At 28.0% G+C, this 13,715-nt stretch overlaps 1 protein-coding gene across 1 annotated transcript in view; it reads right to left on the bottom strand.

The window, feature by feature from the left end:
* LOC145835689 (unconventional myosin-Ia-like) overlaps positions 1 to 5,203 on the bottom strand; it is a 43,796-nt gene extending 38,593 nt beyond the window's left edge. Inside the window, exons 1-2 of the mRNA XM_082943384.1 lie at positions 5,067 to 5,203; positions 3,857 to 3,972 (exon numbers count right to left, since the gene is read on the bottom strand). Of these exons, the coding sequence (XP_082799510.1) occupies positions 3,857 to 3,972; positions 5,067 to 5,192 (242 nt within the window). The 5' untranslated portion in view covers positions 5,193 to 5,203. The remainder of the gene's footprint in view (positions 1 to 3,856; positions 3,973 to 5,066) is intronic.
* Positions 5,204 to 13,715: the final 8,512 nt, after the last annotated feature.

Below are 13,715 nucleotides of genomic sequence, written 5' to 3'. Positions count from 1 at the left end.
ATAGTGATAGTCTGAGTGTGTGGCAAGGTTTAGTTGTTTATTTGCTTGAATTTAACTATTTTGTTTAACAATGTACAAACTTTATAAATTTACCATCCCTATACCTAGTTTATATTAAATAGGTAGCTCGAAAAAACAGCAATTTGTGTATTGATATGCAAGGCATAAAAGTTAATTTAGCTTGAAATAAACAATGTTTGAAAAATGGAATGTATACAAGACAAATACTATATTAACTTATGTCATATATATTGTTTTAAATGTGTCTGTACAAATTTATATATGACATGTATAAATAACAACGTTAGAAAAGTATGCATAAACTAAACTTAAACTAACTAAAGTATAAAATAAAAAGTGGTTTAAAATATGAGCATTTTTTAAGTTGGTGTGCATAGAAAACTTATAAAAAATTAAAATGTGTCAATACAAAAATCAAATGAACCTTATTTCTTATTACTATGCTATTTTAAATGTATTCACACTAAAATATAACATTTACAAACAAAAAAATTTTAAAAGAAACTGAGGTATAATAATAATAAATATTGAAAAAGAATATCTAAGCTATAAAGAAATGACACTTTAGTTAATTACTGTGCATTACTTTTGTACAAAATGGAAAATATTTGCATTTAGTTTATTTAATAAATAGGTATTATATAACCAACTTATTAAATCCAAGCACTTTTGACACTCTTTTTCCAGATAATTACTTACTGTTGTAAAAAAAAAGTAATTATGAAACTGAGAAACATATCCTGTTAGAACGCTAATCTGTCTTTTTCACATTCTAAACTAAAGAAGTAATTACTTGAAATTTTTTTTTAAATGTTATAGAGAGACTTAAAATCAAACTAATCAAATTCAGTCGAATTACCGAAAAAAATTAACTAGAAATATAATTTTGCTCAGCGGGCCACATTTACATGCTCGCGGGCCACAAAACTTTCTTTCGCGGGCCGCATTCCATTCAAAAAAATAACATGCTCGCGGGCCGCAGATTTACCCTTCGCGGGCCGCAATTGGCCCGCGGGCCGCAGTTTGCCGACCCCTGGTCTATACCATAAAAGATAAACTTTGTAATTGCCGTAAAGAACCTTGCCCTTTAAATAACGAATGCCTAGTGTCAAATATAATTTATAAAGCAACAGTAACATCAAATAAAACAACAAAGCAGTATATAGGGTCGACAGGAAATACCTTTAAACAAAGATACAGAAACCACAAATCATCATTCAACAATATTAACAAAAGACACACAACAGAACTAGCGAATTACATATGGAACTTAAAAGATAACAATACAGACTACAAAATTAAATGGGAAATATTAAACAGGACAAAATTAAAATTCAATACTAAATTCGGCTGCAAACTTTGTAACTTAGAAAAAATAGAAATCGAAAAATCAGATAAGAACGTAACACTAAACAAGAAAAGCGAAAGACAAAACATATGCATCCATTATCAAAAATACTTTTTTAACAAAATTAAAACCAACTAAATATTAAAACAAAATAAAATCGAAGCGGCAAACACGAGTATTTTATAGCATTTTATAACATTTTTCCCAACAGCTTAAAAAAAATTTCTAATAGCTTAAAAAAATTTTCCAAAATAATCTTTTTAAACTTTCCTAAAAAGCATAGAATAATATTTACAGCGTATTTCAAATTCAACTAATCGTACAATATACTGTACCATTACTACGTCATAATTACTATAAAAAATTCTAAAATCGAAATTTCTGTTCACTATTATAATAAACTACAACTCACTGAAGATCACATGAAATTTTACATTTCAATGTGTGAAACAGCTGTATGAATTATAGTTTTTATATAATTAAATAAATAAATATTAAGCTCCAATTTGATTTGTCGAGCACTATCGATCAGAACTTTGTATAAAACCTTTAATATATATATATATATATATATATAGAATTAAGTTATTTAACTTAATAAATTGAATTTTTTATTTAACTTAATAAATTGAGCCCACCTTGAGGGCTTTATTATTAAAAAAGTTTTATTTAAAGATGCAAAACTCGAAGGACTCGAGTTTCGTGACTATTCACTCATCAGCTTCAAAACAAGTTTAAAATAAAGCACAAAACAAAATCACTAATGAAAGTTAAAAATATATATAGATATATATAGAAGGAGAAGAAATATTTTATATTTCAATGCTCCATTCTGCAAAAGTGTGGCAACACGGGTTGGGAAGCGCTTCCTAGAGATTGTGGACAAAAACTTTACTGAAGACCATCCATATTGTAAAGTTTTTAACAGGAAGAAACTAAAAGTGTCCTATTCCTGCATGCCAAACATGAAACAACTTATAATGGCACACAATCGAAAGATGTTAGACACGCAGGACAAAGAGAGGCGAATGTGTGACTGCAAAAAACAAGAATGCCCGGTAAATGGAAGTTGCCTAATGGAAAATATTATATATAAAGCGACAGTCATAACTGAAAATCAGACTAAGTTTTATGTCGGCTTGACTGGACTATCGTTCAAGAATCGCTACACAAAGCACAAGTACAGCTTCAAACACAAAAAACATAAAAATACGACAACATTATCGCAGTATATTTGGAAACTAAAAAATTACAAGGTCAATTTTAAAATTAAGTGGAAAATATTAACAAGAACGAAAAATAAGTATAATTTAAAAAACGGATGTAAATTGTGCAATGCAGAAAAAATCGAAATTTTAAACGTTAAAAAATCTGAATCTCTAAACAAAAGAAACGAATTACAAACTGGCTGCATACATTATAGAAAACAATTTATCTAAAAACTCTGTTAATAATTTTGTCAAAAATTAACTATCTATTCTATTATTACGTAATACCTAATTTTGTATAATTTTATTGCTGTACTTACAAGTTTTTTTTTCATTGAATAAAACTTGGCTGAAGACGCGTATTAAACGCAGAAACAGCTGTCCCAAGCAAAAGTTTATTTTGTGTATTTTAGTTCTATATATATATATATATATAAATATCAAAAAAGGTTTATTTAAAGATGCAAAACTCGAAGGACTCGAGTTTAGTGACTATTCACTCATCAGCTTCAAAACAAGTTTAAAATAAATAGTGAATAGTGACGAAATAAGTGAATAGTCACGAAACTCAAGTCCTTCGAGTTTTGCATCTTTAAATAAACCTTTTTTAATAATAAAGCCCTCAAGGTGGGCTCAGTGTGAAAAATTTAATTTATCAAGTTAAATAACTTAATTCTATATATATCTAGAAGGGGGACAGGTCAAACATGCACAAAGAGTCTATTTTGCACAAGAGTAAAAAATATAAAAAAAAGTGAAAAAAAAAACAATAATAAAAATAAATTACCAACCAAGGGTTAGATATGTTAACAGTGATAGTAAAAAACAGAAAAAAAACAATAAAAATATTAATTAGAAAAAACAATACTGACCAAGGGTAAGGGGTAACAGTTATAGTAAAAAAAAGGGTAAAAAGGAAACTAACAACAAATAACAGTTTGTGATCAAGGATAAGGATTAGGGGTAAGAGTGATAGTAAAAAAAAATATTTAAGAAAAAGAAAGAGAGAAAAAGTTTCAACCTGTGCAAAAGTGACCCAGTAAAAAAAGTGACTCATTGTGCAAAAGTGTCCCTTTGTGCATTTTTGACACTACCCATATAGAAGAGAAGCATTTATCAATATTATCTATATTATTGTTAACACTTAATTGACTAAAAACTTTTTTTGATTTCAAAATTAAAAATGTCTTAAGTAAGCAAAAACTTGTTGATGCTAGAGAAAAATTACTATTATACAAACAAAAAAGGTAACTTTAAGTTTCAACATAGATTTACTTACATGTGAGGAGGTAATTCATAAAAGTTTCTACCCCTGTATTTTTCAATTGTTTCCTCATTATAAATTTCTAGTGTTTTGTAAGGATTTACGGAAACTGCCACATTTCCAATATATGTCTGTAAAAAACTATAAGTTAATTTTTGTAAATACTTAATATTTATCAGATAATTTAATTTTTGTATAAGTACTAAATTATTTTTTTTCATACTATTTTATTTTAAAGTATTAATTTATAAACTAAGAGAAACTGTAAAATAGAACAACAACTGGTTAGAACAACTGCTAAGCTTTCATTATCAAGTTGGACATATTTAGTATCCTTTATAGTAGATGAGTAGGTAAATTTTACAGGATTATTTTTCTAATTAATTAAGTTAGCAGAATATTATGAAAAGAAAACAAAAGTTTAAAAGAAGATTAGTATAAAAGATTACTAATTTTGAAATTTGATAAGAAATGATCTATTTTAATAAGAAATATTTAACAACTGAAGATCTCTTATACGTTACTATAGGAGAGAAATTGTATTATTTTTGATAGTCAACCAAAATAAAGTACAATTTTTAAAGATACTAAGTTTTACAATTACACATTAGGCCAGTGGTTTTTGCAGGGTATACCCATTTACACTAGTGTGCAAAACATTTATTTTGGGATTTACAAGAATTTTAGGGTGCACTAAACTCATGCAGGGGCCAGGGTTGCAAAAAAGGTCAGGGTTGATAAGTTTTTCCAGGTTTTCTAAATTTCTTCAGTTTTTTAAAGAAAAAGTTTTTTGGCCCAATTTCAGTATAAAATTATATTTACTGTTAGAAACTGTCTTAAATAGCTTAACAACATTTAAAAAACACTGTAATGCTGCTCTATACATTTTTTAATATTTTTTTTTATGATACATTTTTTGTATTTAAGAAAAATTCATTATTTTACATGTCAACCTTAAAATTTTATGTTTTTACAGGTTTTTTAGTGATTTTTGTTTGAAATTCAAGGCTTTTTTAATTAAATTGACAAATTCCAGGTTTTTCCAGGATCCAAGTTTATGACATCACTGAGAAGTGCACAAAAATATTTTTGAAAATTACACTAGATAGTACTAAAAAAAAATTGAAATAGTCTACATTTTTAAGGAGTTTTGAACGTGGGGTGCATAAATTTATTTATTCTAGCTTAGTTTGCAAAAATTTCAATTACCGTGAAGACTACTTACATAGATAAGGTCATTGTTAAATCGCTGATACAAATTATTAAGGAAGCATTGTTCATTTAAATGTTCCAATAGAACACTGTCACCTACACCAACTGAACCTTCAAGTAGGTTTTCCTTTCCTGGCATTTTTAAAAATATAATCTGTAGAAAAAAAAGTCATGTTTACTATGCGCTTTTTTGAATATAAATTATAATTCATTTGATGTAACAATAAAACATCAAGATAACTTATTATTAAGAATAAACTAACATGTTGATGTTTTATTATATACTCAAAGAATTACATGAATAAGTTAAAATTCATAAGCAAGCAGAGAGGAAACAAATAAAGATAAGATTATTTGACTAATTAATTTAATGTTATGAAAAATCATAAACAATTTTTTATTATGTTAAGGTTTTACAAATTATGCTAATAATCTAGCTAATTTATATTAGATAATCTTATATAAATTATTTCTATTTTAAATTTGTAATAAAGAAAAATTAAACTTCTTTAAAAAGTACTACAAAATCAAACAAGTTCAAAAAGACTGTTTGTTCTTGTATAAAATTTAAAATTTCTGTTAAAATTTTAATTTATAAAACTGATGTGCTATATTAATGAAACTTAGTTCTATATTAAACTTAGGGTTGCCACTGACTTTTAGCAAATTTTTTCTAGGTTTTCAAAAATTTTTCCAGGTTTTCCAATGTACTTGTTTTTGGGTCTATTTTTAGTTTAAACTTAACAGGATTGTCACTTATTTTTTTAATAAATTTTCTAAGTTTTCCAAATTTCTTTCAGGTTTTTAAAAGTATAAATTTTTAAGTCTATAATTAGTTTAAATTGAAATTGGTAAGAAACTGTGTTTAACAGTATAAAAACATTGAAAAGATACTGTTAGGCTACTTTAAATATGTTTTTCAAATAAAAAATGTTTGATGATGACAAAATTTTTTTATCTATATGATAAATTTTTAAGTCAAATTGAAATCTTACTAAACATGTGAAAACTGTTAAAATTACAGGTTTTACCAGGTTTTTTTGCCTAAACTGTCAAACTCAAGGTTTCCGTGTAAAATGGCAACCCTGTTAAACTCATAATCTTAATATTAGCATACTATATTGAAAAATAAGTTTTTAATTCATAAACAATGTATGTAATTAAAAACGGAGTAGAATTTGGTAAAGAAAGTAAAATCTAGTGTTTTTTAAGATTTTATCAAGGGAAATGCAATGTTTGTTTTTTCGTAAAATTGCTAAAATTAAGGAAAGTGTGAACCCTGAAACTTAAATATCATTTTAATAATTCTAAAATTGATTCTAATGCAGCTTTTTTTAGTATATGTGGCAACCACTTAATTTTAGTCTTACAATTTTCAGCCCAGAAAGTTTTTAATACCATCATTATGACCCCTATGCTATAAGCCCACATACTTTTGCACTACGTTTAGATAGAGCTGCAACTCTTTAAGTCAAAAAACTTTTAAGTTACCAAAAACTCTTTTGAGTTAACTTAAGTATTTTTAAATCCTTAAAAAAATTATTTTCTAAATCAATTAAAATACAGTTCTTCAACAAAATTGGTTATAAAATTATAAAATACTGAAACTAAATATACTAATCTCATTCAAAATCTATAGATTATTTGTCCTGAAATTCCAAGTGTGTGCCTACACTGACTCCAAAAAATTCCTTTTTTGTAAAAACTAATATTCTGAAATTCTTAAATTTGTAAATTTGTAAGTTGATTCTGAATACTTTGAGAGGATTTGAGGTTGAATACAATTGCTATGATCCAGTTGATAAGTATGGGTTATGCACACAATACCATACTTAAAAAAATAATACTTTTGTAGTTGAAAGATGTATTAAAGGGCTTGGCCTAAACTCATTCAGGTATTTTGGTTGTGAGTTGTGGTCTAGTGTTCCAGAAATTTTTTAAAACCTAAAAAGGATTTGTTCAAATACAGTCACAAAAAGTTTTTGTTGAACCAGTATACTAAGTAAGTTTATAATGCTTTGATAGTGTAAATTGTGTTACATGCAGATATTGCTTAATTGTTTTTAGTTCGTATTTATAATCTGTTTATCTTAATATATATATGGTCAGTTTGTATATTTTTGTTTTAAATTATGGTTAGCTAGTTTTGGTCTGTTAATGAAGAAAAATAATTTGTATATGTATGCATGACTGTTTATTTGCTGTTTTCCAGTTGGTTGTATTCTATTTATTAGTTGTATATATATATATATATATATATATCTTTTATCATGCATAACTTAATTACTTTTTTTAAACTTTTTTTAGACCATATTTAGGTTTTAAGATAGTAATTAAAAGTTAATGTACTTATCATAATACTTGTTAATTGTGTTTTTCAATTTACTGATTGTGAGTTTACTCTGGTGACAGTAATAACATGGTTAGATTGTCGATGTAGTTTTTTTGTTGTTGCGCCAGTAGCTTGGTAGTTTGAGCTTCATGATTTTCCCACAGTGTTGAGATTTTAGCCTTGTAAGTGTTCTCCAAATGGCATGTCACCAAGGTTTTTTTACTTGTATAGAGCATAGCTTGTTATTTATTTTATTTTTGGATTATATAAATGGGGAAGGTAAAATTTCACATGATGTAAACAATCAATTTTTTTGAAAAACATTTATTGTTGCAAAGGGTAGAGTTTGAGACTGATGTTTTTGTTTTAAATTAAAAAAAAAATTATTAAATAATCTTTAGTTGTTTGTTAAAATATAAGAAAACTATTTGGAGTTAACATGTTTTTTTTTAATCATAATAATTAAAATAAAAAATTTTGCCAAATGGTGAGCCACCAATTTTCTTGGCATTCAAAAAGATAGTATTAATTATTTTTCCTTGGATAGTTAAGTGTCATCTATTAAAGGGGTAGATGAATTTGATTAAATTTTCTTAACTTTTTGTTTATTGTTGAAAAGAGAAGAGTAAGTGCTGAATTTTATGTAAATTATTTTTTATAATATTTTGTTTTAAATAGATGGTGATTGAAATTTTTTTTCTACCTTTTATTGATAAAATAAATCAACAACACAAGTAGATAATTTTATAAAAACTGTAGTAGCAATAATAAACAACATAAAATTTAAGTAGTAATAGTAAGGAAACACCAAAGTTTCACAATTTTCAAAAAAAATTATTTGAATTTTAAGAACTTGCTTAAGAAAAAAATTAAAATTATAATAATATTTATTGATACAAGCAAGTATTAAAAAAAAGTTTTAAAAAAATAACCAAAAGTTTATATACAGACTAAACTTGAATATCTCACAAAGTTTAATTAAAAATTTTATTATAAAATGTTAAAAATAACAACTTTACTTAACAGACTCATGAAGTTGTAACTTTGTGAAAGTTATTAGTTTTTAAGATAAGTTTAATTTGAATAATTAAATATACAAATAGTACTACTTGTTCTTATCTAAATACATACTATTTTACATATTTTTAACCACTACATTTAAATCATGACTAAATTGTAATGAAGTTATGAGAAAAGTTTTTCTTATCCTTATAAGGCCATAAAAGATAACAAACTAAAAAAAAAACTCACTGACAAAACAATAACTAGTTTTTCATTACAAAAATAAATTTTGTTTCCTTTTTTTTTTAGTGTAGAACTAGAATCAGTTAATTACCATGTTTTCGTTTTAAACTCATTGAAAATTACTTTATCTAAAAGTACAAAGATCTTTATGTAGTTGGGCTGCTAAATTGGGTGTTTAGATCTTCATCCTATTACAGTGCTTCCTCACTAATACGGCCAAGTTGGGCAAGGTTTTTTTGAAAATACGGCCGGATTTGCCTTTGGCCGGATAAGAACAAAATATCGCCTTTTTTACAAATTATCTACCTTAGTTAAATTATGAATGTACAAACAAAACGTACTATAACATTTCTGTTAATTTAATTTATTTTACTTTATTCAAAGAAAAAAGAATTAAAACAGACAAAACTAAACGAAACAAAATTAATGGAAAAAAAAACTACACTGTTAACACTTTAACTAAATTAAGATTTCTTTTAGAAAAAAGAAAGAATGGAAGATTGTTTTACAGTGCTTTCTCGTTTCTTAGCAGAAAACTCACGAAATTGGATGAGTTTTGACACATCTTCAGGTGTGGCTTCTGGTTGGCAACGATAGTAAGCTAAGTAATCGTCCATTTTCTGTATGGCATCAGCATGAGAAAATGGACACTTAGAAGGCTGGGGAACACCAATTTCATCTTCAACAACTTCAACAGCCTCTTTTTCGTTACCCCCAGTAACCAGTTCAACAATTCCTTGCTCGTCCATATGCTCATATCCAGGACCATTGCAACTCATCCATCTTTGAATATCATCTTCTGTAAATGTGATATTTAATCTCACAAATTGCTGTAAAACTCGTTGTCTTGAGTTTTTTCTGAAGGGTCTATATTTTGCATGGAAGAGCTTTGCTGTAATTGCATTAATTTCTTCCATGAGTTTCTATTGGAAGAAGGCTTTACCATACCCCAAGCAGATGAAACGGTGTCGAAAACTTTGGTCATGTCGATTCTTTTCAAAAAATCTTCAATTGTTAAAGTTGATTGCGATATAAGATCTCTAAGAATCGACTTTCTATAAACCCTTTTTATGGACTCGAGTACACCTTGATCCATTGGTTGTACGAGTGAAGTAATGTTTGGAGGCAGAAACTTTGCAGTGATTTTTCCATCAGCTGATACAAGTTCGTCCTCACTAGGATGAGCAGAACAATTGTCAAGGAACAAAATTGCCTTCTTTTCTTGCCCAAGTTCACTTAGTCTTTGTTTTGTTTCGGGAACAAAACACTTAAAAAACCAATCGCGAAAAATGTCACGATCGACCCAAGCACTTTTTTGACTACGATAGACAACTGGCAGCGGTTCCTTGTTGAGGTTACGGAAACAACGCGGGTTTTTAGCCTTTCCGATTAACAATTAAGGTAGCTTTATTGTGCCACTTGCATTAGCACATGCGTTTATTGTTACCCTGTCCTTTGCTTTCTTCGTTCCATTTGGCCGGTCGTTAACTGAAGCTAATGTATGACCAGGCAACATTCTGAAGTATAACCCAGTTTCATTGCAGTTAAAAATTTGGTGTTCAGAATAGCCCTCAGCTATGACAGAAAACTCATTTATGAATTTATTAGCAGCTGAACTATCTGCACTAAATTTTTCGCCACATATTTTAAGATTACGCAAGCCAAATCTCCTGCAAAACCTCCATTGAAACCCCGTACTTGCTGAAAAGGGCCTAGAGTATTCACCGTAAATTAAACGATGGAACTCGGAGGCTTTTTCTAATAGTATTGGACCAGTTATTGGACAACCCTTTTCACTTTCCTAACGAAACCAAATGTAAAGGGCGCTGTCTAGCTTGTCAAAGACGCCTCCTTCTACTTTTTTGCCGTTTTAGCAGCTCCAATTAGTCTTAGCTCCTTCTTTTCGGCTTTAAACTTTTTGAACTTTTTTTCGCCTCTCAAAATGTCATTTAAAGTTGACTTACCAATGTTAAACTGGCTCATTATAACAGCTTTAGGCACATTATTGTTTGCCATTTCGCAAACTTTTAACTTGTTTTCAATTGTTAGTTGAACGCGTTTTCGTTTCTTTGCTGTCTTATCCATTTTTTAACCAGATATGTTGATTATAGTATATTAAAGTGTAACTTGCTTAGCAAAGACAGAAAAATTGCAAATTAATAATAAACAAGTTTTGTTACAACTGAGCGGGAAAAGTATGAAAAAAAACTTAAGATTATATAAATGACACTTTGTTATGACGTAACAATATATTGCTTGCATACTTATAAAACGTAAATTGAATACTTTTTCGAAGTAAAATAAAATTAAACGCTAAAAACGCTAAAGTAAATAAGTCGACTTTTCGACTAAAACTGGCCGGATTAGCGAGGAACCTGATTAGCGAGGACCGGATTAGCGAGGAAGCACTGTACTACTACATTTTTTAATGCTTCATTAGGTCCGTGTCGGACTATCCGACTCCAGTATTTGGACCGATTTCATGTTTAAAACTTCAACTTTCAAATCTTATAAACTGAAATTTTTTAATCATAATTAACTGTTTAGTTTTGAGCTAACTGTCGAGAAAAGATATTAGTTAACAAGTATATTATTTTCTATATTGTCAAGATAACATACTTAAAGTAGTTTTTTTTTTTTATCTATTTTGTATTATGAAAAAAACTCTTTGCGTAATCATTTGATCATAAAGTGTAAAGATTATTTAAAAATAGTATAAATGTTAACCTTAGGCTTTTAATAACGAGCTTTTACTACTTTAAAAGCAAAAAGTGAGAATTATGTACGACGTACCTTAAGTATATTATTTATAGGTAAGGTTAAACGTAGTTAAATTAAATTACTGTAAAAGATTTTAATGCCGCCACTGCGTAAAATTATAGTGATTTTTAGTTAAATGTTTTCATGACTTCGAAAACATGTTGAATTTTTGTTGGAAGACGGTTGTTGTGTGTACCAAAACCAACTCGCTGTACAACAGAGACTTTGGAACTCAAACATTGCTCAACCTCAAAACATGACCAGCAAAGCCTGCGCTGGTTAAAGTAAAATACAAAAATGAGACCGGTACGCCTTGATACTTCCTAGTTGGTGATAATTTATTGTCACTAAATTCTATGTATATGACGGAAGTATCGTATGTGGAGAGTATTGATTCTCTTCTCTTAACGCTCAAAAAGACCCTTATTTCGCTAACGTACAACAGTGTTTCGTATATACAGGTGCAATAAACAGAAGTTTTAACTTTAAGTTAACCTAAACTCTTGCAGTCAGAAGAGCAAACGTTAATAAAGCCTTACCAAAACGACCATTGAAATCTGTGTCCATCGATGCAACATTTGAGCCAAGGTGTAAAAAGATTTTTTTACATTATCAATCTTTATTGATGGTATATATGTGATTACAGACTTATAAATTAAAAAAATAATAATAAAACCGAAGTCTGAGCATTCTGACATAAACAGATTCAGTAGTAACTGGATATCTTGAGTAGAGTGAGCTACGAATGCAGCAGCAGCATCACCAGCTAAGAGAACTAATAAGAGAATAATCAAGTACTGTTAACAACAGTGTAAAGTTTTACGCTTTTAGTTTTGCTCTCAGTCGCGCAAGATAAAAAAAGTGAACATCAGTTCTTGTATGGAGCTATAGTCCTATGGTTGACGATCTAAAAGCATGCTTTAACAGGATTAAAAATAAAATTTCGAAATAAGTTTGGAATAAGCCTTTGTCTTTGAAAGAATATACTTCACAATAATGATGAGAATTAAGAGACATCGAGTTTTTAACAAAATCGCAAGCATTCTCTCTTCATACCAAATCAACGTTGTACAATGAACACCGACCTGGCTTTAACTTCAGCTTTTTTATCACAAGAGTTCCCTTTACCCAATATATAAATTTTGTCTTTGTCTGATTTTTTTCTTAAGCTATACTCCCATGACCTTAACTTAAGCATTCATAAAGCATTGGAAGTACACAAAGGTTTACAAAGCTGGTGTCAAATAGGTTCTAAATTGTGAGAGAAATTATTATCATATATAAAGTCTTTAATCATTACTTAACTTGGTAATTTTGTGAATGGTTCCACTGATGACATTTAATTTTTAAATACATAACGCATTATAATTGTAAACTTTTAGTTATTTTTTAATGTAAGTCCGTTTGTAAAATAGTAATTAAGTCTTTTTACTAATGAAATGCAAATGAATAAAAAATATCTAATCTACACACACATACTTTAAAAATTACAAATTCTGTAATCGAAATTGTTTAATACAAATACACATAATTAGTTAACAATATAAATTTGTTTAATAATTTTTTAAAGTCAAATTAACGTAATAATAGAATATTTTTGTAGTTTGTTTATTAACTAAAAGTTAATTTTGCTTTTGCAACAAGACTAAGTTTAGGCAAAAAGTTATCATGACGCATTACTTCTAAATTTGTACATTTAATTTAAAAACAAGTAAAAGCAAATTAGTAAAAGATAGTAGTTTTTTCTGCGTCGGCTGCAGTTCTAAGGTGGCTTCAGAATAGCTTATGTTTTACTTATTTTTATTTTAAGTTTTAAGTAATAAAACTACTTTTTAGCTTAGTTTTTGTATATTTGGGTAAAGTGTGTTAAGGATAAGGGTATAAGATGTTCTTAATATTCTGCTCTATTATCACTTTACCTCATTTGCATAATGTTATGAATAAAAACATTTCCAAGACCTTGAAACTGCAGCAGACCCTAAAATCTATTTGTTTTTGAAGTAGTACGTATTAGAATGATTATTTGATTAATCTGTAAAAATATCTAACATTAAATGTCCGCATAAAGTCCGAAGTTTTTTCAAATATCTTTTTTTATAACTTTCTTGTTTTTAAATTTTATGAAACTTCTTTTTTGACCATTTACCTTCGTTGCCTCGGTTACATAACACATTTTAAATAAAAATTTGAATCGCTTTTTACAACATTATTTTTATGGGCAATGATCTTATAACTTATTGCTAATAGTAATGAAATTGGTTGATCTTAAAGAATGTGTTCTCACTGGCATAACTATAAAATCATGTCTACCGGTGAAACAAACAC

The sequence above is a fragment of the Thalia democratica genome, chromosome 5 (assembly GCF_965202585.1).
Source record: "Thalia democratica chromosome 5, ktThaDemo2.hap1.1, whole genome shotgun sequence".
NCBI lineage: Eukaryota > Metazoa > Chordata > Thaliacea > Salpida > Salpidae > Thalia > Thalia democratica.
Note: the sequence above shows the minus strand (reverse complement) of the source record. Positions and strands in the feature narration are given on the sequence as shown.